Here is a 26,756-nt window from a genome sequence, read left to right on the forward strand (position 1 = left end):
GAATCATACTGTCTGAGTGTTGATTCTCTTTTATCTGATTCTACGAACAGGATGTTTAGTGGATCGACACTAGCATCCTTCTGTGCCCCAAACTTCATGAAGTCCATAAAGTTAGAGCATTTAGAATTCTTGAGGAAGCTGACACAGTCCAAGTTTGTACTATTTGAGTCAGTTCTGGATAGGGAATCCATCTGGGACGGATATTCAACTCTAGTAGAAGAGGAAACCAATGGCGCTTCGGCCAGTTGGGTGCAACCAATGTTACTTGTCCTGTGAAAGATCTGAGTCTGTGGAGGACTTTCATCAGGAGGTTTATTGGCGGAAATAGGTAAATCTTCTGCCAATTGTTCCAGTCTATGGACATCGCATCTGTGGCGTGAGCTAGAGGGTCCAGATTGGGAGCCACATAACACGGAAGTTTGTGATTGGACTCCGTGGCGAACAGGTCTACCTGAAGGCCCGGGATTTGCTTGCCAATCCAACGGAATGACTTCGTGTCTAAGGACCACTCTGACTCCAGCGGAGTTGTTCTGGATAGTGAGTCTGCAATGACATTCTGTACTCCTGCCAGGTGAGTAGCTGACAGTGCCAATGATTTTTCATTACTAACGAAAAAAAAAAATTGCAATCATTACATGATTTACTTTGCTCAACTTGGAGCCCCCTCTGTTTATGCAATGAACTATCACTGCGCTGTCTGAGACTAGTCTTACATGACTGCTGACTGGAGCTAGACATTTTAAGGTCAGAAAAATGGCCATGCTTCTAGGACGTTGATGTGGAACTGGCAGAATGTATTTAGCCAGTTCCTTGAACCTTCTTGTACTGGGAGATAGCCCCCCCAACCGCTCAGAAAGGAGTCGTGTGGACTATCAGAGATGGTGGGGGAAATTGCAGTGGCACTGATTTGGAGAGACTGCCGGACTTCCGTCTATGGACGGAGTCTTTTCTTTAATATCGGCGAATCAGAGAGATCTTGTCACTGAATTTGTTGTTGGCACTCTTTTTCCCCAGCCGACTTCGATTGATATCCTCTTTCAGCCTGGCTTTCAATAGGACGTCTGTTATTGAGGCAAACTGAAGAGAACCAAGAATTCTCTCTTGGGTACGACGAGAAGCCTTTTTGTTCTTGAGGAACTGTCTTGTAGCCTTCGCTATCTACTCTCCACTTCTTTGATGGGAGAGATAGTTTGTGTTAGGTTAGGTCCCATTGGGGATTCCCCACCATTGAAAGCGGGACGCCGGAATGAGATGGGACTTTTCCTTGTTTATCTGGAAACCGAGATATTCTAGGAATTCTATTACTTTGGCTGTTGCTTTGCGACACTCCTCGTCGTTGGTTGCCCAAATGAGCCAGTCGTCTAGGTAAGCTACTAACATTACCCCCTGAGCTCTTAGTTCTTGGACTACTGTCTATCCTAGTTTGGTGAATACTCTGGGCGCTATGTTTGAGCCGAATGGCATGACTGAATGAGTACGCTTGTTTTCCTAGTTTGAAGCCTAGGTATGGAGAGAAGTTTCTTGCTATCGGTACATGATAGTAAGCGTCTGTAAGATCTATAGAGGTGGTGACGACCCCACGGGGTAAGTAAGGTCCGCACCTACGAGACGATCAGCATGCGGAACTTGTCGCATTGAATGTATGAGTTGAGATGAGACAGGTCCAGAATCACTCTTTGTTTGTCTGAGTCCTTCTTTGGTACACTGAACAAGCGTCCTTGAAATTTCAGGTGAATGACTTTTTTTTATTGACTTCTTTTGAAGGTCTTTGGCATAGTCTAGAAGGTCTGTCGTTGGAATCTGATGGAAACTGACTGGTGGAGGAGGCCCTTTTTTCCATCTCCACTCCAGACCTTTCGATACAATACTGCGGGCCCACGTACTGAAGGTCCAATGGTCCCGGAGGGGTACAGTCCCGCCTACCTGCAGAGACTCATTGACTGGTTGAGGTCTTACTTCCTCTGCCTCCTCTGAAGCCTCTGCCTCTTGAGAGAACTCTAGAGCCAGCTCTCTGCCGGTAAGCACCTCTTGCTCTGCTACCCCTTGCGTGCCTATTATAGCCTCGAAACGAAACGCCCCCTGTGTTTCAAAGGAGGCGTTGAAGGCTGGGGAAGTCACAAGGGCAGCCGAACTCGAGGGCTGTTGAGTCGGTTTGACTCTGCAGCAGAACAACTGCTGTTGTGGTTGTGCCTTAAATGTCGAAGGCTTATTCATTTAGGAGACAGGAACTGCCTGTACCACTGCTTGAGGCTGAGAGATCTGGAAAGGCTGATACTCCTAGGCCTCTTCCTACTTTTGGTTTGTGGTCCGGGGGTCTCGAACTTCCTTTGAAGGGAAGTCCCCAGCGGACATGAGGTTCTGGTTAGCCCTAGCCGCCTCGCTGAGGACGCTGTTAACCATGTCCTCAGGAAAGAGGTTGGCCCCCCAGATCGATGCTTTTATGAGCTTGTTAGGCTCATGCCTGATGGAGGCATTAGCAAAGACATGCTTCCTGCAGGCTCGTCTAGCCACTATGAAATCATACCGGTCCGACTGATAAGCCTGCAGCAGCAACTTCGTCAGGACCCGGAATAGAGGCTCCTCTGCAAAGACAGAAGCTGTCAACTCTGCAGTGGTGACTGAGTTAATTGACCTGCTCAGCCTACATCTTGCTTCGAATTCCACCTTTGTCATGGTATCCCCCGGAATTCTAGGCACACGTTCACTGAATTGTGTGGAGGCACACTCCAGGTCAAGTTTGCCCACTGTAAACGTTGCCGGAGCGCCAACCCAACACTCCAGATCTCCGGGAAAGAGCAAAGAGGTAGCCTCCGTCTCTTTTAGCTGAGGCATAGGTTTGTCCTCCATTCCAGCTTGCAGTGTCAATTCTGCAATCTTGACGTGCAAGGAGTCGGGACGTCATCTGGCACTACAAACATGGTATAGCAACCTTTGTGAGGCGTCAACTTGGTGTTTTGACGCACTCCCATTCCGTAAGGGTGCGGACCCATGCCGACTGAGCCTGATCTCTAGGGTATATCACTGTCTCTTTCAGGTGCTTGACTACCCTGACCAATGCTTCCTCGGCTAGCCTAGCGTAGCCCTGGAAGGGAATTGTAGGCCCAGTGGGAAGAACTCATCAGTCTCTTCCACGGGTCCGGTTCCGCAACCCTCAATTGTAAGCCTTCCCTCTGAAAATGGAGCATGTAGAGCCAACCGCCATGGGTTGCTATTCTCAAATGGCGGGAGCTTGGATGTGTCCGGCACCGCAAAGGACTGCGGTGTCCTTCCGGACTGGATAAATCCGGCCACCAATTCCTCCTGGGTTTGCAATCTTTGGGCCAGAGACAGGATGGACTGTCCAGATATCTCTAGACCCGAGGCGAGGTGAGTGGACATCGAATGAAGTCTCAAGTCCACTACTTCGCTCATCTTCTGCATGAGAAGAGTGGCGAAAGCCTCCTGGTCGAAGCCGGACTCCGTCGCTCTGGCTTTAGAAGTCTTAGCTCTCGACCCCTTGGGTGGGGGTGGGGAGTAGCTTTGGTCGAGGAGTCGAGGCTTGGGAGCCCGACCTATTCCAAGGGGTAGTGGACTTCCCAGGGAAGCCCTGAAAGGAAGAAGAAGAAGAAGGAATTGGGCTGAAGGAGAGAACGTTAGCCCCACGGTTACCTGCCTCACTTACCTCCCTACTTCCTTCCTTCTGTCCTCGATGGCCGTGGCTCTCGATGCAGGCTGATGGCTGCCACCGGTTCCTCCATCAATATCATCGCACAAGCCCTCTTTGTCTTCCGGAGGGGCTTGGGTCTCTTGGCGGATCCGCTCTATAATGGGAGCTGCTACTTCCGCCGCTACTGCTACCGAAACCTTAGCGTTCGGGTAGAGGAGGAAGCACATCTCCCTCCAACAGCACGTAGGGTTGGCCGGATCCGATGTTCCTCCCAAACCCCGCTACCCAGGCCTTAAGGGTCGTCAGCGAGGAGGCCTTGAGCGTCAGATCGACCTGTAAGAGATAATCAAATCAGGTTCCCCAGTGTCGGGGACTTTTCCTCAATATCTAGTTTGACTATGCGCAATCGATATGTGTAACATAGAATTCAGAGTAACAATGAGGCGAGGATGCTACGTACCGACTCATCTGTCACGTTCCTAATGAGGCCGTAACACACCACGCGGGCTTCTGGATGACAGACCATGAGTCCCTCCAGTTGGACGGCGCAGCTGGCATGAGACCGGCAGACCTCATGCCCATACGGCTTATAAAGGACGGCTAGGCACCCCACCTCCTGGCAGCGAAAGATACATGAGTATCGTCAAATAATGCTGCCGGAGTTATTTCTGGCGGTATGTGTACACTTAAACTAGTTACTTAACCCTTAAAACGCCTATTGGACGTATTTTACGTCGAGATAAATTGTCTGTCGGGTGCCGACTGGATGTAATTTACGTCAACATAGAAAGTTCTTTTTTTAAATTTGCGGAAAAAGTACTTATAGGCCTACCAGCCAAAAACTTTTGTATCGCGTGCCTTGGGGGATGCTGGGAGTTCACGGATCAAGGTGTTGTTTTGTTTGCAATCGTTATGCAGGCGTGCAAGCACAAATATTTTTCTTACCGCACTAAAAAGTATCAGTGACACATCTCAGAAATTATTTTGTCACTTGACATAATTTTTGCACCATTTTAAATTAGCCATTACATGGAGTATTATATATGAAAATGTGCAAAATTTCATGTAGAATACAACAAAAAAATACTCAATAATTGTAGCTTTTATCAGTTTTGAAATATTTTCATATAAAATAACGATAAGTGCCAAAATTTCAACCTTCGGTCAACTTTGACCCTACCGAAATTATCGAAAAAACGCAATTATAAAAGCTAAAACTCTATATTCTAGTAATATTCAATGATTTACCTTCATTTTCAAACATATTGGAAGTCTCTAGCACAATATTTCAATTTTATGGTGAATTTATGAAAAAAACTTTTTTCTTACGTCCGCACGGTAACTCTTCCGAAAAAAATCATACGTGCGACTGTCGTAATGTTTGCACCATTTTGAATTAGCCGTTACATAAAGTTTTATATATGGAAATGTGCGCAATTTTATGCACACAATACAAACTAAATACAACCATGGTTGTAGCTTTTATCAGTTTTGAAATATTTTCATATAAATAAAGATAAGTGCAAAAATTTCAACCCTTCGGTCAACTTTGACTCTACCGAATGGTCAAAACAAATTGGAAGTCTCTAGCACAATATTTCGATTTATGGTGAATTTATGAAAAAAAAAAAAAACATTTTCCTTATGTCTGCACGGCAACTCTTCCGAAAAATCATACGTGCGATTGTCGTAATGTTTGACCCATTTTCAATTACCCGTTACATAAAGTTTTATTTTTATATTGAAAATGTGTGCACTTTCATTTAAGAATACAACAATAAATAATTGAAAGATTGTAGCTTTTACTTCATTTTTGAAATATTGCATATAAATCACGATAAACAGAAAAAAAAACCATGTTCGGTCAACTTTGACTCTACCGAAATGGTCAAAAAACGCAATTGTAAGCTAAAACTCTTACAGTCTAGTAATATTCAGTCATTTATCTTCATTTTGAAACAAATTCAAAGTCTCTAGCACAATATTTAGAATATGTGAATTTAAAAAAAAAAACTTTCCTTCCCTCCGCACGCGGATTCTCCACCACAAATCTCCGAAATGCATACGTCGCATTCTCGGAAAATTTGCTCCGTTTCATACTAGGCGTTTCATAGAGTTTTATATATGAAAATGTGCACAATTTCATGTAGAATACAACAAAAAATAATTGAAGGTTGTAGCTTTTCTCATTTTCGAAATATTTGCATATAAAAAAAATATATATAAAAAAAATTTGACATTCGGTCAACTTTAACTCATCCGAAATGGTTGAAAACTGCAATTGTAAGCTAAAAACTCTTACAGTATAGTAATATTCAATCATTTATCTTATTTTGAAACAAATTGGAAGTCTCTAGAACAATATTTAGATTTGATGGAATGAATTTTTGAAAAAAAAAAAAAAAAAAAACCATTTTTTTTATGCCTGCGCACTACAAATTCATGCATCATTTTGTGATAATATTTTCTCTTTGTGTTGCTTTGATCATTTTACAATGTGTTATATACCAAAATGATTGCAATTTAGTGTACAATACAACGAAAAAAAATTAACTCGTTAGCTTTAACCGTTTTGCTCACAGCGCGATTTGAATACAATTATATATGAAATTTTTTTTTCGCGCTATCATTATATTGCATTACTATTTTTATATGATAATGATATTTTTTTCATTTCTGATCGTTGCAATACTAAACTTCAGGCAATGAAAGAAAAAGGAGCCAAAAATGAACTCATTAATCTTGAAAATGAAGCGCGCTGTGATTTTTTGAAAAAAATATTTTTTCCGCTTCCGCGCTCACTCTGAGACCACCCAGGCATACGGGAGACAATTTTTTAATATAACCCGCTTAGGCGTTTAAGGGTTAACTAGCTAAAGGTAACATCAACTATAATCTTCAACTTACTTGTTATTAATAAAGCTCTGGATGTCTAACCGCCTGCTCCAGAATCCATACTCTGGGTATCACCAAAGCTATAACCAGTGGAGTTGGCCTGATACGAGCAGAACAGGGAAACAAGGCAAAGCCTAAGCCTGAGTCTGATCGCACCGGATTGGAGTAGAGTAGCAATTCCCACCGATAGGAAGCAGCATTCTCTAAGCCTAGTTCCGCCCCCCCACCGGAGTGGGCAGCAGCGATAACATAGAATACGTAAAACAGAGTGGCGGGAACAACAGTACGTAGAACTTCCGGTGTATACATCCTGGCGCATGTGATGGTAGACCACACTTCGCCGGAATAAACACAGGCCCGGAGACATACCAACAGAAGCTACATAATAAATTTTCTTAATATTAAGCTCTGAATGTCTCCGCCCACTCCGGAATCCATAATCTTGTTATCATAATAGCTATAACCGGCGGGGTTGGCCTGATACGAGCAGAACAGGGAAAATAGGTAAAACCTAAGCCTGAATCTGATCGCACCAGAGAAGAGTAGCAGTTCCAAGTCAATTAGAAACGTATCTCTAAGCCTAGTGGGGAAGCAGCGATAACACTAGAGAAGTACGGAAAACAGAGCGGCGGAACAGCGGTATGTAAACTTTGGCGTATAGCCTTCTGGCGGGTGTGATGGTAGACCACACCTCGCCGTAATAAAACACAGGGCTGGAGACATACCAACAGAGATTACATAATCTACTAATCCCCAATCCCCCTCCTCTGACTAATCCCCAGGACCGTGCACTACGCTCTAGCTGTTGTTCATTGGTAAGGATTACTTGGGCAGCGAGCTAACAAAGCAGCGCTGGAACGAGTCTGGGACAGGGGGGAGGGGGGAGGGGTGTCTGGAGGAGAGTGGACAAGTCGTGATCGCCTGGCCACAGCAACCGATCAGTGAATACCACTTCTCGAGAAGCCGTTAACTAGCCTACTACTAAAGGGGGCAGAAGACGGTAGGCCAACTGACACCCTAAAGGGAGCAATGGCCCAGGCTACACTCAACAAAATTAATTCATAAAATAATTGATGAGGAATTATTGGAAGTACTCACGAAAAAGGGGGAAGAAAAACCGCATCCAACTAAGATCCCAGCCTAACCCTCCGAAATCAGTACAGATCTGGTCAGGTAGGCTAAGATGGCTCCTATAAGGACGTCACAAAGAGGACACCTAGAACCTAACTCAACCCTCCAAAATCGAATCTACCGAGGAACTCTCTAGTCCTGGGCCACCCGCCCAAAGGCACAAACATATATGCCTGGTCGGGTTGGCGGTACTAGGAGCCACTAAGGGTGGTGGGACATACTCAACCCGCCTAGCCCACCCTCCAAAACCTAGCCTAGGTCTGGTTGGATACGTTAGGGTAGGTCATCGTGAAGAACTCCCAACCTCATCAAATATAGCAATACAAGATCATAATCAAAAACTAAACTAGAAATATACATGAATGAGCACCGTGAATGAATGAGGAATCTTCACCTTTTAAAACTAAACTGGCGTACTGATAGGCTAGCCTAGGACACCTAAACCACAACACTCGCACATAACGTAGTATAAAGCATATCACCGTACGCACGTAAGGGAACCAACTCGCTCCTGAGTGACTGATGATAACGAAAAAGGCCCTATAATAGGCTAATAACGTAAGGATCAAACCGTAATAAACAAGGCTCTCAGTATTCGTCAGGGGCGAGACGGTAAAATATACGAAAACAGTAGCCTATACAGTGAAGTGCTAAAACAGTGAACAAAATTACACAATGAAATAAAATTCTGATATAAATCGCGCACGTGTCCAACCATGCATCCAAAATGGTGGACTCAGGAGAGCGACATGCCCGGCCTCCCATGAACAAGAGTCTTTAAATAAGGGCAAAAATATTGGATGCATCGTTGCCCCATTGTGCTAAAAAAACAATAAAAGGAATACTCAACTTAGATGAAGAAGCTTCTTGGTCAAGAGGGTGAGCGAGCTGGAGGTAGTAACTCTGGTATTCCATATGGCTTTTTCTCTGGTATATTTAGCATTTATTTATACCTCGAAATGAGTGATATAGGGACATTTCACTGGCCGACACAGGTCGAGCCCAGAAAAATATATATATATATAAATATAAATAAATATAAATATATATATATTATATATATATATATATATATATATATATATATATATATATTATATATATATATATATATATATATATATACAGGCAGTCCCCAGGTTATGACAGGGGTTCCGTTTCTTGAGACCCATTGTAACCTGAAAATCGTCATAAGCCAGAACATCATAAAAATCCTAAGAAAACCTTACTTTAATGCTTTGGGTGGGGCATTTGAAAACTATGTAAACTGCATTCTTATCGTGTCTTTCATAAAAAAAACCCTTCAAATATTGATTATTTTGCATTTTTGGTGTCATATTTATTCTGCCAGATCAGTTGTTGTAGGCATCGTAACCCTGGAACATGTGTCGTAACCCTGGAAATAATTTCTGATGAATATAATTGAAAAGCGCTTAACCTCGGAACGTCGTAAGCCAAACCCATCGTAACCCAGGGACAGCCTGTGTGTGTGTATATAAATATATATAAAGTTGCAGAAACTGAAAACAAGAAACATGCATATTATATTGATCATCATATTCATTATAGTTCAATATATAGTCAGCGCCACTTGAAATGCAAGGCAGGTACCTTGCAATTTCAAGTGATGCACACAATAAAGCTTGTATAACAGGTGTCCATAAATTTCCCGAGTAGGGAAATTCAACATGACAACCCACCAGCATCCCTCACTGTTCCTCCTACGCACTGATATTGGATTCAGTACCCTTTCTGCGCTTGTCACGAGAGATTTTGTCCGAGTGCCGCGTCCTGGAATCAAGCATAATTTAGAGCGACTGCCCTTGCAGTTGTGTGTGTGAAACAGGATAATTATATATCAGACAGCTTTTCTTTAATTTAGAAGTATACTGATTCTACAACTACAAAATAATGGCTATATATAATATCAGTAGGGCATATCCCTTAGTCATATTTTTTAGACTAAATAAGTAATATTTGTATAATGCATATAAATATATATAATATAGGTAATTATATATATATATAAATATATTATATATATATAATTATATATATATATAATATATATATATATAATTTATGAGCTGATACTAATTTGCCGACATTGCTTTATAATTTATTGAATGTATAATATAAATTAATCGCGTGTTACAGCGACAAACCACCCTTATATAAAACTAATAATAAATATGACTAATATAAAGGCGCAGTCTGCAACGCTATATATATATTATTAATAAGATATAATATAAATATTATATAATATATATTATAATAATATATATAATATATATAAATATACTTATATATAATATATATATATAGATATGTAATATAATATATACTATATAATATATATCTTATATCTATATAGCGATATGTATATATAGTTATATATATATAGATATATATATATATATATATATATATATATATATATATATAATTTAGCGCGACTGCCCCCCTTGCATTTTTGTGTGTGAACAGGATATATATATATATATATATATAGTATATATATATTATATATATATATATATATATATATATATATATAATTTAGCGCGACTGCCCTTGCATTTTGTGTGTAACAGGGAGATATATATATATATATATATATATATATATATAGATATAGCTATAACTATATATATATATATATATATTAGCGATATTTTTGTGTGTGTACTATATATATATAATATATATATATATATATATATATATATATATATATATATATATATATATATATATATATATAGATATATATATATATATATATATATATATATATATATATATATATATATATATATATATATATTATATATATATATATATATATATATATATATATATATATATATATATATATATATATAATATATATATATATATATATATATATATATATATATATATATATATATCTATATATATATATATATATATATATATATATATATATTATATATACAGATATATATATATATATATTATATATATATATAGATATATATATATATATATATATATATAAATATATATATATATATATATATATATATATAATATATATATATATATATATATATATATATATATATATATATATATATAGTATATATATATATATATATATAATATATATATATATATATAAATATATATATATATATATATATATATATATATACATATATATATATATATATACATATATATATATATATATATATATATATATATATATATATATATATATATATATATATATTTATATATATATATATATATATATATATATATATATATATATATATATATATATATATAATATATATATATATATATATATATATATATATATATATATATACTAGATATATATATATATATATATATATATATATATATATATATATATAATATATATATATATATTATATATATATATATATATATATATATATATATATATATATATATATATATATATATATATATATATATATATATTATATATATATATATATATATATAATATATATATATATATATATATATATTACATGGCCATGTATTGAGCTTACCACAAGTTTATAAATCTTGGAACCTCTGGGGCCGAGCTTTGAAAAAACACTATCTCCATGAGAAGTTTCTTTTTCCAACTTCCAGCCAGATGAATTTAGGGTTAATCCCATGCTAGCTGCAATGCTTCACACCCTGCAGCTTGCATCTGCATCTCCTGTTGACAAAATGGATAATAATTAAAATTATATAATGACTGTTAAATCTAAATGTCCATCTATATATGAACTTGATTTATCATTTGCATTGTCTACTACAAACAAATAAGTAAATTTTACAGGAAACCAAATGACTATAGTGTTATGAAACACCAATTTACAAAAAATTCTACCAAATATAGTTTCAGCTGGTTAGCTTTGCTGATTGATTTAGTATTGTTCTTTCTTAATTAAGCATAATATTCTCCTTCCAAACAGATATAAAGTTGCAGAAACTGAAAACAAGAAACATGTATATTATATTGATCATCATATTCATTATAGTTCAATATATAGTCAGCGACACTTGAAATTGCAATTTCAAGTGATGCACATCAATAAAGCTTGGATAACAGGTGTCCATAAATTTCCTAGAGGGAAATTCCAACATGACAACCCACCAGCATCCCTCACTGTTCTCCTACGCACTGATATTGGATTCAGTACCCTTTCTGCACTTGTCACGAGAAGATTTTGTCCAAGTGCCCCGTCCTGGAATCACGCATAATTTAGCGTGACTGCCCTTGCATTTTTGTGTGTGAACAGGATAATTTGATACGGAACACTTGACTGATGGGTCCTGCATAATGGGAGCACTGTAGTAACATAAAGCAAGTTGTCATTAGAGCTAGTCAGTATTAAATTATTATGATGGACACCTCTGTAGATATCTAAGTTAACTTAAACCCCTTTGAGGCTTAAGGCAGTTTTGACAGGTGTACATATATGGCTGTTTTAGTCCTTTTGTTTAGTCAGCCCAAGCCACTGTTTTATATGGCTTTAGGTTAATGTTAATGCTTCTGGAATAATATACATTAAACTAGGAATAGAGGTTTTCCTAGACTGTGGTAGGGGTGTAAGAATACTACCATTGAAGGTACTGCTGCCTTGCAGTCTTACTTTTTTAGTAAAAGCCTAGGGATGCTGCCAATAACTGTGGAAACTGCTGCTTGCAGTCTTACGTTTTAGTAAAAGGCTAGACCCACTGCCAATAACTGTGGAAACTGCTGCCTTGCAGGTGGACTTTTAGTCTAAGGTAAGTCCCACCACAAATAACTGTGGCTGATGACAGCAAGGGAATGTAGTCGTAAAAACACCTTTGCCAAACAATAAACCATGACTGATGTTGTAAGGAATGGTGCATCAGGCAACCGACCCTTAGTGTAGGGATAACGGCGGGACAGAAGATGATGACAGGTTTTCCTAGAGTGATCCTGTTTGACCTATTCTAGATCTCTGCCTACTTATGAGTTTTATTTAAAACTTTTGAGGGTATAAACCATGCTGTTTTTTAGGCTACTGGTAGGATATTCCACTGTAAAGGAGGTTCCTACTTAATCTTGGTTGGGATACACCCTGTTCTGGGTTTTTATCACCTTTAAAGATATAGGCTGCTTAAGAACTTTACTATTACGCAGCTTTACCAATAGGCTATCATATTAGTATCAGCCCCTAGTCATAAAACCTATTATCTAATTAAGTTTAGGATACTGTTTATATCCTGACTTAGGCTCTTTGGGCTTAACTACCAATTGGTTCACCAACAATAGGATGTTTCGTAAATTTTGCTCTCTTAGCCTAGTAGTATAGGGAATTGCCTAATCCAGATTATTCTAGATCAAATGTAAAGGCTATATAAGAACAGAAACTTCACATATGTAAACCCACAGTTAGGCTAATATTTTTTGTTAAACCCAGATTGTTTATATCTAGCCCTAGGCTATTTGGTCTACTACATAAAACAGTAACTTTATGATGGGAAACTTTATATTTAGGTTATCACCTAGTAAAGGTTGTCTAATCCTGATGAACTAATTTACCTTTAGGGGTAGGGGTGGGGTTTTAACCAGGTGTACCTAATTTGTAGCCTTCAAGTTAGTTTACTACCACATCGTATATTCGGTTGACTGTTTTTTCTCTACTATATAGAAACAGTAACATATTAATGTGAAACTCTATAGCTAGGCTAGCCTATCACCTAGCCGAGGGTTAGTTGTTTAATCGAATCAATTACTATTAATGGCGGCGTAATGTTCTGTCTGTCTGTCATTTCAATACACGGCCAAACGGCTGGTCAGATGGGCATGAAACTTTGGCAGGGTTATGGTGGGGACCCCTAAGATGGTTTGTAATGTGGTTTCATCTAATCTAACCCCCTCCTTTGTAGGGGGTGGGGGTGAGAAGGGATTCCCTGAAACGGAGCTGTTTCTGGCCGTGAAACGAGGCTGGTTATTCCCGTAGACTTAGTTACTTTACGATTTTTCATACATAATTTCTGTACAACTTCCCCGGAGGAAGTCGCGAATATTTCAGCTCGGACACAATAGAAGATGAAAATTATCATCAATATCCGCAAGATTTTTTGAATAACTTAAATCCATCAGGACTGCCAGTGCACAAAATAACATTGAAGAAGTACTTGCCCGGTAATGTCGCTTCGGTATTTCAATCCTGCCAATGGACATTGCAACGGAACAAGGTACACCATTATGGAGCTAAACTCCCACGTCTCGAAGCAGTGATAGCAACGGGCCCCTCACACTGGCAAACGTCTGTTCATCCCCCGGATTCCTCTGATGCCTTTGGACAACCAGTTTCCATTCCAGTTACGGCGCAGGCAGTTTCCCATCAACCTGGCCTTCTCATTCACTGCAAATAAGTCGCAGGGCCAGACTTGGATCGTTGGTTGGTGTGTTTCTGCCGTCACCCATGTTCACGCATGGCCAAAACTGTACTGTTGGCCGATGAGCAGAGCAACTGACTCTGCCAACTTTAAATTAAGTTGTGGACAAACAGATAATATTGTGTACAAAGAGGTTCTGTAGTAGGTATGTATAAAAATTGCCCTTATTTTAATATTGCTAAACAAATAGTACATATAAATTTTTCACTTCTGCACCCGTATTTTATCACCCATTGTAGATGGGTCAGTTTGCTAGTCTACATAATTCAATTAACTTTTAGGTTATGCACATGTTAGCCTAGAGTACTAAGTCTAAACTTTGTATGAGCGAATTGGTGCTGTTTCGCAATCAGGTGATCAAACTGGATATTGTTCGCCTAACAATTTTTAAATTGTCCAGGTGGTTTTCTGTGAACATCTTTGTGGCGGAGTGGTAGCGAGGAGTGTTTGTGAGGCATCTCAAAATGTCATTATGAACAACAGCAATACAAGCAGAGAGCAGCAGTTTCATGTCTCAGTGACAGAAGACAAACCTCCTTGCAATCATGTTGCCAGTTGCACATAGTTTACGACGCCTCTGTTTTCTATGTCTGCCATATCTTTTAGGTCGTCCATGATAATGTGACCCAAATATGGAAATTTGTGCATGAATTCCAGCCGATGATTTCAGAGGAAAATTTGTGGATCTGCAATTTGCTTAAGCGATCTTAGGAGCAAACGACATGCCAATGGATCTTGGTTTCGTTGTATAGGATATCAAATTCCTCAGCATATTGGTGGCAAGTGTCGGTGAGTCGTTGGAGACCTTGCCACTGATGGGGAAATCTGAACTATATTGTCGGCATAACAGAGGTTGTTTATAATTGTTTCATTGACAGTGCATCTGAGTGGGAGTGAGTTCAGTTTGACATTCAAGGCATCTGTGTACGTATTAAACAGGTATGGAGAGAGAATGCCCCCTTGCCGAAGCCTGTTTAGGGAGCCGAAGGTGTGCGACAATATGTTACCATATTTGACACAGAATTGCTGTGTGGAGAACCAGCAATATAAAAATGCCAATTAAATATATGGTGTGCCTCTTTTATGTAGCTTCAGGAAGAGCTTCAAGGTAGTTTACTCTGTTAAATGCTTTTCTCACATCCACAAAACATAGGAAAACAGTAGAGGCTGATGATAAGTAATAGTTTAGCAATTCTTTCAGTATGTAGATGCAGTGTGCTTTAAATCCAAACTAGTTGTCAGTGTGTGTAGAAAGGGGAGTCATCTCACTAGAAGAACCAACTCGAGTATTTTCGACGCGATCATTGTGATTGCAATTGGCTGTAATGGCTACGGTCAGCTGCATCCTTTAGGTTGTTTTTGATTAATGGTATCAAGGGACCTAAGAGTAGGAAGTCTGGAAGAAATTGGTGAATATGCATGCATTGCATAGGGCAGCTAGCAAAATGTAGATTTCAGATGGCAGAATTTGAAAGCTTCCGAGGAAGACCATCGCAGCCGGGCGATTTATTATTAGGCAGGCTGTTTATGGCATCACTGATGTACCTGGCGTAATATGATCTGTAAATGAAATTGAATGTTATCAGTAAGGAGGGTATCTACATCCCTTAAGAAATCTTGATCATTTATGCAATTCAAGATATTGCTGAAGTGATCGCCCCACACACTTGCGATAGCCTCACTGCTGACTGCTTCCCCTACTCTCTGTGACAGCTTTTTAGTTTTGGGATTTGAGGACTAGATATCTTTCCAAAAATGGGGATAATCACTGGATTCTAAGTTTCTAGACATTGCATCTGCTCTTAATTGTTTTTCATTTAATCTGAGTCTTAGTTGCCTAAGAGTAAGTTTTGACTGCACTTTCGCCTGTCTCAATGGTAATGTAGTGTCTCCTTCCCTTGGGCTACCACTTTGCCTCCACACTAAAAAAAACATTTCTCATGAATATAAATACAGAACTTTAACCAATTCATTCCATACAGGTATATTACGAGAATTACCTTGACGAAATCTAAAGGTAACCCTGCCCGAAGCAAGCATAGCAGAAATTATATTCCATTAGTATTCATTCAGATCCCTCCTGTGGTGGTCAATTCTACAATTTGTATTAGTACAAAGTAAGGTGTCTGCCAGTTGAACTATTGACCACAACCTGGTTTCTGCGGTCACCATACAGTATCTGGTGTTCTGTTGGTTTTTAAAATCCCAGTTTACAGCCAGTGGGCGGTCAGTTAGGGGTTCACGGTAGGGAGGGATGGGGTACTGAACGACACTAGTAATGAGATGTGATCATAGCCATTGTAAGATCGTAGCGAATATTGCAAGTGATAATAGAATCATGAAGTTGTGGAGATGTGATGTAATGGTCCAGCCAGGAGGTCGTAATTGTCTGCTCTATTTTGTGCATATGAATAGCAGGGAGGGAGGGAGGGGCATTACTCACTAATATGGAGAGCATGGTTTTGACAGAAGTGAGTAAGTTCATTATAAAATTGTTTTATGGGATGAGAATTAAGGTCCCCAATTATACACATATGATCAGCAGGAGAATTGTGGACTAATACTCTGTAACTCACATAGGATCATGTTGTATTGATAAAAATTATTGTTATTTTCCCAGGGCATATAAACATTAATTATTAGGATTTTAGAGTAAAACATTTACATATAGTATACATAGTACAGTGGACCCCTGTATTTGCAGACTTCTCTCTGGGCCATGTCTACCCATTATTTGCAGGGATTCGCCTATTCGCAGGATTTTTCCGGCGAAAATAATCACTATTTAGTGTAATTTGATGTTATTTTCATGACTAAATGCATTTCTGGGCTTGACCTGTGTCGGCCTGTGAAATGTTCCTTTGATACTATTTCTGAGGAATAAATATTGCTATTCATCCTAGAGAAAAAAGAAACAATATAATGCCAAGATAAATGGCTCGCTCACTTCTTATAGAAGTGTCGGTATAGTAAGGAGCGAGTGGAATCACTACCAGAGGTCCCTTGCCATTTAGCTTCTTCCTTCGACAAAACCCGAACTACGGAGGAGTCCGTGCTACAGCTCCCCGGTCTACTACTTACGTGAGCGCCCTCCGACGCCTGAGAACGTCATTCCTTTCGATAGCACGCGTTACAAACCAGACGTTAGAATTTTTCTGTGTGTTTTGCTCGATTTTGGATATCTTTTGGATTATCTTTTATTTTCAAGATGTCTTCAGCTTCTGCTTCTAAGTTAAGTACTGTTTGGGGTTACTGATCTCATTTTTATGATGATCTTTGTGTTTTATACATATTCGGAGCCTTATCGGCCGGTATGCCCCTCGACCGCTTGGCGGTACAGGGTCTCTCTTTCGGTCTTCCATACCGTTAGGGATTTTTCCCCTCTTTCTCAGTACTTTAGATATGGTTACTTATACATAGTCTCTATATCTTTTATGCAGTAGTTTTTTAGTTAGGCCTCCACGGGACACGCTCCGACCGCACGTTTCGGACCTTAGTCTAGCTACGCCTTACATTGTTAGGAGTTTTATCAGTCACGATTTGAGAGTCATATCATCTTAATTATTCTGATGTTCTCTCTTTTCTTCTCTAGTTCCTGATTACCATTAATAATATTATAGGTTACTAGGTTGGCTAACATACACCATGCTTCGGTATGGCGATTAGCTTTCCCTGTTATCATTTATTTTACCGTTAAGTTAGGCTTTCATACCCCAATTGTCGATTTGGTGATTAGTCTGCCCCCCGTTTTCTTGAACTAGAGATTAGATTAGGCTAACATACCCTTTCTTCGGATCCGCGATTAGCCTAATTTTCTGTTTGCTTAGCTTCGTGTTCCCCGTGTTAGCCTAGCTTTAAGATATCGCTTTAATTTTATTGATTGATTATTATAAGTAATCCTATATATATCAGTGATATTGATGTTGTTCCGACGGTTCTTTCCACCCCACCTCGTGTCTTTCACCTGGCTGGGAAGACCACCGGTTGATTGCGGTGAGCCACCCGGTTACGGGGTTCCCCTCCAGTCCCCCCTTTGCCCCCCCTCCATACATTGCCATCCACGTCGATGGGTGATGACTCGTTTCTCACAGCTAGCATCCGAGTCTGCATGAGAGGTGGTGACTCACGGGACTGGTGGGGATCTCCCCTCCCCTACTGGTTATTTCTCACTCGTCATGTGCCCTCGGGGGGCTCGGGACCTCCTCCCCCCTTCTTCTCCGTTTCTTAACTGGCCGCTCGGGGGAGGCTCCCTACCCCACGTTCTTCCCTACCCCTTCCCCACCCCCAGTTCAGTCCGGCAGGTGTCTATCCGCCGCTACCGAACATAGAGAGGGGGGGAGGGAACCACTGGTTTCCTATCCCACTTAGGATAGTTCACACGAGCACTTACTGATATAATGGGTTTTATTTTTATTTTGTTTTTATTTTGTTTTATTTAATGTTTAGAATCTTTTGCGTTACTCCGGGCTTTTTTTTTATTTCTGCCTCTCGTACTATCCCCTTGCTTCGTTAGAAGTTTGACATTGCTCACTCAATATTAATTAACTCCGGGCCATACGGAGAACTCCGGGCCCCCTACGGAAGTCTATTTTAATCATATACAAGTGAAGCTTAGGCGGAGGGAGGGCAGAGACTTTCTCCCCCCTCGTAACTTTCTACGTAATATTCATACGTAGATCTCTATCCGTCGGTCCTACTCCGGCACCCACGGATATTTGGCATATTATACCACCGGAGGTTGTCATGGTACTCATGTATCCTTTGACTTACAGATGTTGTGCCAGGAGATTGGGTTGCAATGCCATCCTCCAAGACCCGTGCGGCATATAGTATGCCGTTCTCATGCAGGATGGTGCAGTGAAAGTGGAGGATTTTATCGTTTGGCATCATGAAGCTTGCCAAACCTGCTACTTGCTAGTAGGAGATGCCTCACTAGTAGTAAGTTTCTTAGCACTTTCTTCATTCATTCATCACTGGAATACTTGTTATTATATTATATACCTTTCACATATGAGACACATTCATATAATCTCAACACAACAGACATTCTCCCTATCCTCTCCCTAACTCTAGACTTTTTTACAGGGTTCTGATGAAAGAAAAGAAGAAGCTTTGTCGACCTCTCAAAGCTTGGGTAGGGGGTTTTGGCCGGAATTCGAATTCGAAGGGCCGCCCTATATTCTATTCTTACCCAGGATATGGCGGACTAGTATTCCCAGGAGCAAGAAAGGATCAGTGGTGGACCCGATAGCGGCCGCCCCTTTGCTGGCCGACCTTCAAGTCATGATCTCCCTTCAGGAGGGGGACTTTCCCAGAGGACGTTGCAGAAGATGTTGCGGCAATGAACCTCGACGTCGAACCATGGCTATTGACTCCATGGGTACAGGTAAGGGTGTAGTAGGGGCAGCTTCTGTGGGTTCTCAGGGCCCTTTCCTGAATAATTCCCTTTCTCCATCACCTTCTACTGATCCTTCTACTTCCACTTCTTTCCGGGGCTTCACTGAAGAGCAGCGGTCTGTCCGTCCTAAGGCTACTTCAGTGATCCCCAAGGCTAAGATGACCGAGGAGAAACTTAAAGTCTCTCCCCAAGAAATCGGTCATCCTGACAGACACTGTAACTCCGGCTCACCACCCCGGATCAGTTAGGTCAAGGGAGGCCTCTTCCTCTGCGTCGAGGTCCCCAAACATAGATCACGTAAGGATCGGGCTCAAGTCCCTCTTTTTTATCCCGAATCCTTTTCGGCTAATATTCTGGAGCAGGTGGGAGTGATCATAAGGGCCTTGGTTGACAACAAGGTCAGCTCAGTGCTCTCCCAGCTCTCCAGTTCTGTTACGTCTTCCGGCCAGTCGATCCAATCGCTGGCGGAACGGCTGGCGCTCAGGAGAATGCCATCGCCGGGTTGGCAAACCTCGATCCCGGCAGTTCCCTCTATCTGTGCCACCTTCTCCTCTTCCAATGCCAGATTTCCAGCCAACTGCCGGAATTCAAGGCGGCCAACCCTTGGAGGATCGCTTCGTATGCCCCGTTTGTCAACGGAATGTTGACAATCGAAGGCATAGGAACTCGAAGGCGTGAGGACTTCGAGTTCCACCCCAGAGACCTTCAACCACCATTCATTGGCTACGTCCGACTAACGGAAGCAGCGATGATGAGAGAGGACAAGGTTCCCAAGGAAAAACAGGTGATCCTTCCGATGGGAACAAGCCACAGCAGACTCTAATGAAGAAGTCTGGAGGAATGGGGGTGTGAAAACTCCCGCATCACAGCCTTTAGGAGTCCTTTCACTATTTTTACTCCGGTGGAAGGGACTCCGCTACCACTGACCCTTAAGGTAGAGGAAGCAACCTTTCAGGCCGCCCTGAAAGACGAGCCCCTGCCTCAAACTACGGGAGATGGAACCCAACCTCTCTCTTAGTCCCAGGCTCCGAGACGTACTTCGAGGGGGCCAGTTCCTACTTTCTCAGTAGGAAAACTAAAGGCGGACTGTGCCACCTCTCTCTTTAGTGAGAGACTCCCCAGGTTGTCGGACTCTCTCATCCAGATGGAGTACGACGCCCTCCCGGACTAGGCTCGCGGATCCTTTCCTCCATGACTATGGCGGAGATGACGGCTCTTGTATACCAACAAGAGCCGTTATTTAAAGTTTTGGCTAAAGGTCTGCTGCACACCATGCAGTGTGACCTTTACGACTTCCTCATAGCCAGGAGAAATTGTAGGAAGCACGTTCTGGCGGAAGCTACTATCCGCCATGAACCTAATAAACTGATTGCTTCCTCAATTTGGGGAACGGACCTCTTTCCAGCACCAGTAGTAGCAGAAGTCCTTCACGAGGCTTCTAAGGTTAAACCAGTGCCTCAAAGTCAGGTGGGGACTAGGTAGCAAAGCGGAGGCAGGAATCTTCTGGTCCTAACCCAAGGAACAAGAAGAAACCAAGGAAGTTCTCTCCCTTCCAGCCTTCTCAGCAAACGTTGGTTCAGGCAGTCCCAGCACCACAAGGGCAACCATCGTCGAAGGGTCAACAACAATACCTTGTTCTGACCCCTCAGTCCCAGCAATCTCAACCCTCTACTTCCTTTGCTGTCTCGCCAGCCTACAATTCCAACTATGAAAGCCAGAACTTTCAGGCTTTCAATAGGTTTGCGAGAGGCAGCAGAGCAAGAGGTGCCTCTCGATCAGAGGATCGGCAGGGCTGCTAAACAGAGGAAGAGGTTTCCGAGGAGCAAGAGGTGGCCGCCCTCGGCAAACCAGCAGTGAGAGTCCCAAGGTAGGAGGGAGGCTGTACCTCTTCCGCCAGCGGTGCGGGGTTCAGCCCTTGGGCTCAAAGTATAGTAACAAAAGGACTATGTTGGAGTTGGCTAGAGGCCCTCCTTTCCAACCAACAGATTCTATCAAAGCACCAACAACGGAATTGGTAGAGTATACCGAAGACGTCCTTCTCAAAGGAGTAGTCTCAAGAGTCAACAATTTAAAATTTCAAGGACGCTTGTTCAGCGTGCCAAAGAAAGACTCTGAAACCGAAGAATCATCTTAGACTTGTCCCATCTGAACTTATTCATTCATTGCGACAAGTTCAGGATGCTGACCGTTTCGCAGGTACGGACCTTACTCCCCGTGGGGCCGTCACAACCTCTATAGATCTTACAGATGCCTACTATCATGTTCCCATAGCAGACACTTCCGTCCATTCCTAGGCTTCAAACTAGGCACAGATCCTACTCCTTCAAGATAATGCCATTCGGGCTCACAAGCCCCCAGGATCTTCACCAAATTGGGCGGAAGCAGTAGTGCAAGAGCTAAGGAAAACAGGGAATAAATGTTAGTGGCTTATCTGGACAATTGGCTTATTTGGGCAAAGAACCCCAAAGAATGCAAAGAAGCAACGGTCAGAGTGATCAAATTCCTGGAACATTTAGGTTTTCAAATAAACAAAACCAAGTCCAGACTAACACCGGAATCTCGATTCCAGTGGTTAGGCCTTCAGTGGGTACTTACAATCGCACACTCAATCAATTCCATCGTTGAAAAGGAAAGAAATTGCAAGAGCTACAAAAACAATTTCTCAAACGACAACAAACATCCAGGAGGTGCCAGGAGAGGATCCTGGGCTCACTCCAGTTTGCATCAGTCACAGACGTTCTGCTCAGAGCCAAACTCAAAGATATAACAGAGTATGGCGCTCAAAGAGCGAATTACAGATCACGGGACAAACTAGCCTCTATCCAGCGATCTTACGGATACGTCTCCGTCCCTGGACGGAGACAAAGAATCTTTCAAAAGCAATTCCTCTACAGTTTCCCCCTCCATCATTAGTGATCCACACAGATGCCTCACTAACAGGGTGGGGAGGGATACTCCCAGTACGAAAAAAGTTTCAAGGAACTTGGTCGTTAACATTCCGCCAGCTACATATCAATGTACTGGAGGCCATGGCAGTATTCCTCACACTGAAACGGCTCCGTCCACCCAAGAACTCACATTTCAAATTAGTTCTGGACAGTGCAGTAGTAGTACACTGCATCAACAGGGGCGGATCCAAGTCAAGCCACTTGAACCATGTCATGATAGCCATCTTTTCTCTGGCAAACAAAAACAAATGGCATCTGTCAGCCACTCACCTGGCAGGATGTCAGAACGTAGTAGCAGACGCTCTATCGCGCTCCGCTCGTTAGAATCGGAGTGGACACTAGACAGGAGTTCATTCAATTGATCAGTCTACAAGTCCCCGGACTCCAAGTAGCCGTCTTCACCACGGAGTCAAACCACAAACTCCCTTGTTACGTGGCACCCAACCTCGATCCTCTAGCATACGCTACGGATGCAATGATCCTCGATGGAACGAATGGAAGAATATTTACCTCTTCCCTCCGTGAACCATTCTCATGAAAGTTTTAGACAAACTCAGAACATTCAAAGGCCAAGTAGCCCTAGTAGCTCCCAACTGGCCCAAGAGCAATTGGTTCCCTCTACTCCTAGAGTTGAGACTCCAACCACTACAGATTCCCAACCCCAAACTAACCCAGTTAGTGCAAACTCAGACTGTGTACCCGCTTCCTCAAGAATTCAGAAAACCCTAACTTTATGGATTTTCTGAAATTCGCAGCCATGAGGAATGCAGAAATTGATCCCCAGAATATCTCATTCTTGGAATCAGATAAAAGAGAATCTACTCTCCGGCAATATGATTCATCTGTCAAGAAACTAGCAGAGTTCCTTAAGTTGTCAAATTCTCAAGTCATGACAACGAACCTAGCCATAACTTTCTTCAGATCATTGTTTGAGAAAGGCTTAGCAGCAAGCACTATCACTACGACCAAATCAGCTCTTAAAAAGATCTTCAATTTGGTTTTAGCATAGACCTTACGGATTCGTACTTTACGTCCATACCAAAAGCTTGTGCTAGATTAAGACCATCAACGAGACCTAAATCAGTCTCTTGGTTCCTAAATGATGTCCTCAAAACTGGCTCGGACATTAACAATGACTCTTGCAATTATATATCCCTCCTGAGGAAAACCCTATTCTTATTAAGTTTAGCCTCCGGAGCTAGAATATCAGAACTGTCAGCTTTATCAAGGGAACCAGGCCACATTGAGTTCCTCCCCTCAGGGGAAGTCCTCTTATCCCCAGATCGCCATTTTCTAGCCAAAAATGAAGACCCACAGGACAGATGGTCCTCGTGGAAAATCCTACCACTACCTCAAGACATTTCCCTTTGTCCTGTCAACTCATTAAGAGCCTACCTAAGCAGAACAACTCTGAAATCTTCAGGCCCATTGTTCATTAGGAAGGAAGGTGGTACATTATCCCTAAAAGGGATCAGGCAACAAATTTTTATACTTCATTAAACAGGCCAATCCAGAGTCCTTTCCTCGGGCCCACGATGTTAGGGCGGTGGCCACATCTATTAATTATTTCCAACACATGAATTTTGACGATCTTAAGAAGTATACAGGCTGGAAATCTCCGACAGTTTTCAAACGGCACTACCTAAAACCCTTAGAAGCCCTCAAATTTCCAGCAGTGGCAGCTGGAAACACAGTTTCTCCTGATTCTTAATTTTTACTATAACTTCTTGTAGCCTTCCCACTTCTACCTGCCCCATTGCACCTTACTTAGTTTAGTCGCCTCCATGTATTGGGTACCTTGAGTTTGCTTTTGTTCATCATTCTAATTGGATCAGTTCCATTCTTTTGTATATATCAACTTATCCTGTCTTTGCCTAACCTGTATTGTTATTGTTGTTGTTAGGCATAACTAATTTTAAGTTATAACCCGTGTTTTAGGGCTTATACTTCCCTTAGGGTAAGACTGTAATTTTAGTTGATTATATACTATTAACCTTACAAGTGTTTAACTTTACCTTCTTAATTTATCGTACTGTTCCTCAAGCTTGGTGTTTAGCATTCTCTGGTTACTATTTCACAGGCCGACACAGGTCAAGCCCAGAAAAGGGATTTTGACGTAAGGAAAAATCTATTCTGGGCGATTGGCTCGTGTCACCAGCGAAATATCCTTTAATCTATTATTTCTAGGGTAAATGTACTAACACATACCAGAGAATAAATAAAATAAAGAAAAAGGTCAGTATAACTGACTCGCTCACCTCCAAGAGGGTGTCGGTATGAACACTAGGCGAGTGAGACCACTACCACGAGCCAAATACCAATAGAAATCTCCCACAACAACAAAAACCCTCCATGAGGAGAGCCGACCCACAGAGTGAGCAGCTCGTACTACTACTACTCCATCCCATGCTGCCGACTGCTGCGCCTCTGGTGGCCATCCTGAAGTTAGCAGACAATCTTGGGCGAAGGGAGGGTGGGTAGGGTGGGATTTCGCTGGCGACACGAGCCAATCGCCCAGAAATAGATTTTTCCTTACGTCAAAATCCTTTTCTGGGCTCAGCTCGTGTCGCTGCGCGAAATCGTACCAGAGAAATAGACACAAGATGTAAACAAAATAATAAAATAAATCAGAATAGGTCTCAAATAAAAAATAAAGTAAATATAAAAAAGAATATAATTGCTAAAAAGATACAAATACACAGTGATACAAAATAGAAATATGCTTAAATTACCCTTAATTCTAAACATGTTTCTTATCATAAGGTAATTTACATATGTACAGAGGCAAATTGGCTTACATGTAACAAAATGGTATCTGTGTAAAGGCATGATCAAAAATATAATAGCAATTAAATAATCCAATGAATAAATTAATCAACAATGATATTAATAATATATAAGGAATGTATATGACTTAATATACAAAAACCCGTAACCATTATAAATGAGATGTATCCCTAGCATCAAAAATAAGGGGGTAACATCCATGAGATCATATCCATAATCATCTGTGAGTGTCCCTAGCAAAAAAAATAAAGGGGCACCCACTACATCATCATAAAAGCAGCTAAGCACAAGGTGAATGTAAATGAACACGGTAGGAATAGACGAACTGTGGGTGAAGCAGGTAGAAAGGAGGACTGAATCTTCTACTACAAATTAACTAGAGTCAGGGAAACTATGTTTCCCGCTGCTACTGCTGCAAAATTTCAGAGCTTCCAAGGATTAAGGTAATGACGTTTGAACACTGTCGCGATTTACCATCCGGTATACTTTTTTCAACTCATCGAAGTTCATGTGTGTGGAAATAATTAATTGAGGTGGCTACTGCCTGACATCATGTGCTTTCGGGAAAGAGTCAGGATTGGCTTGCTTAATAAAGTACAGGATTGTTGCTGATGCCTTTAATGGATAAAGTTCCACCGTTTCACCCTCTCTAAAGAGCACCCGATGAGGATGAGGAGGTCCTGGACAGAAAGGCTCGTAAGGTTGTAACTGGGCAAAAGAGATACACTTTGTGGAAGGGGTAGTACCTTCCAAGGTTCCCACCTCATCAAAGGATCTTCATTCTTTGCTAAAAAGCTACGTTCCGGAGAAAGTAGGACCTTCCCCTGTGGGAAGGAATTGAATATGATCCGGATCTCTGGATAAAGCCGACAGTTCTGAAATTCTTGCTCCTGAAGCTAAGCTTAATGAAAACAGGGTTTTTCTTCAAGAGCATTATAAACGAGCATGTGTCATTATCGGTTTCTGAAGCCAGTTTTAAAACATCGTTTAAGAACCATGAAACTGACGTAGGCCTTACAGAAGGTCTAAGTCTAGCACATGCCTTAGGAATAGACGAGAAGTAGGAATCCGTCAAGTCTATGTTGAACCCAAATTGAAATATCTTTTTCAAGGCTGACTTGTTGTCGTAATCGTGCTAGCTGCTAAACCTTTTTCAAATAAGGATCTGAAAAAGGATATAGCTGAATTAACTGTCATGATCCTAATATCTGATTCTCTCAGGAAGATTGCTAACTTTTTGACGCAAGCATCATAACTGTCCAAAGTTGAATCCCTTTTATCGGATTCCAAGAAGAGAATATTCTGAGGGTCAATATTCGCATCTCTTTTTGCCGCAAACTTCATGAAATCCATAAAGTTAGGGTTTTGAGAATCCCTGAGGAAGCGAACACAGTCTTCGTTTGTACTGACTGGGAGAGCCTGGGATTGGGGATCCGAAGAGGACGAAGGCCCAGTTCCAGAATTAGGGGATACC

General features: G+C 41.0%; 1 protein-coding gene and 1 long non-coding RNA gene across 2 annotated transcripts in view; one reads left to right on the forward strand and one right to left on the reverse strand.

Annotated features, from left to right (window-relative positions):
* LOC135202075 (steroidogenic acute regulatory protein, mitochondrial-like) overlaps positions 1 to 11,432 on the reverse strand; it is a 32,160-nt gene extending 20,728 nt beyond the window's left edge. Inside the window, exon 1 of the mRNA XM_064231332.1 lies at positions 11,272 to 11,432. Coding sequence (XP_064087402.1) covers positions 11,272 to 11,382 — 111 coding nt within the window. The 5' untranslated portion in view covers positions 11,383 to 11,432. The remainder of the gene's footprint in view (positions 1 to 11,271) is intronic.
* Positions 1 to 26,756, forward strand: part of LOC135202556 (uncharacterized) — a 105,132-nt gene that overhangs the window by 68,708 nt on the left and 9,668 nt on the right. The window lies entirely within an intron of this gene.

Source organism: Macrobrachium nipponense, chromosome 30 (assembly GCF_015104395.2).
Source record: "Macrobrachium nipponense isolate FS-2020 chromosome 30, ASM1510439v2, whole genome shotgun sequence".
Classification (NCBI taxonomy): domain Eukaryota; kingdom Metazoa; phylum Arthropoda; class Malacostraca; order Decapoda; family Palaemonidae; genus Macrobrachium; species Macrobrachium nipponense.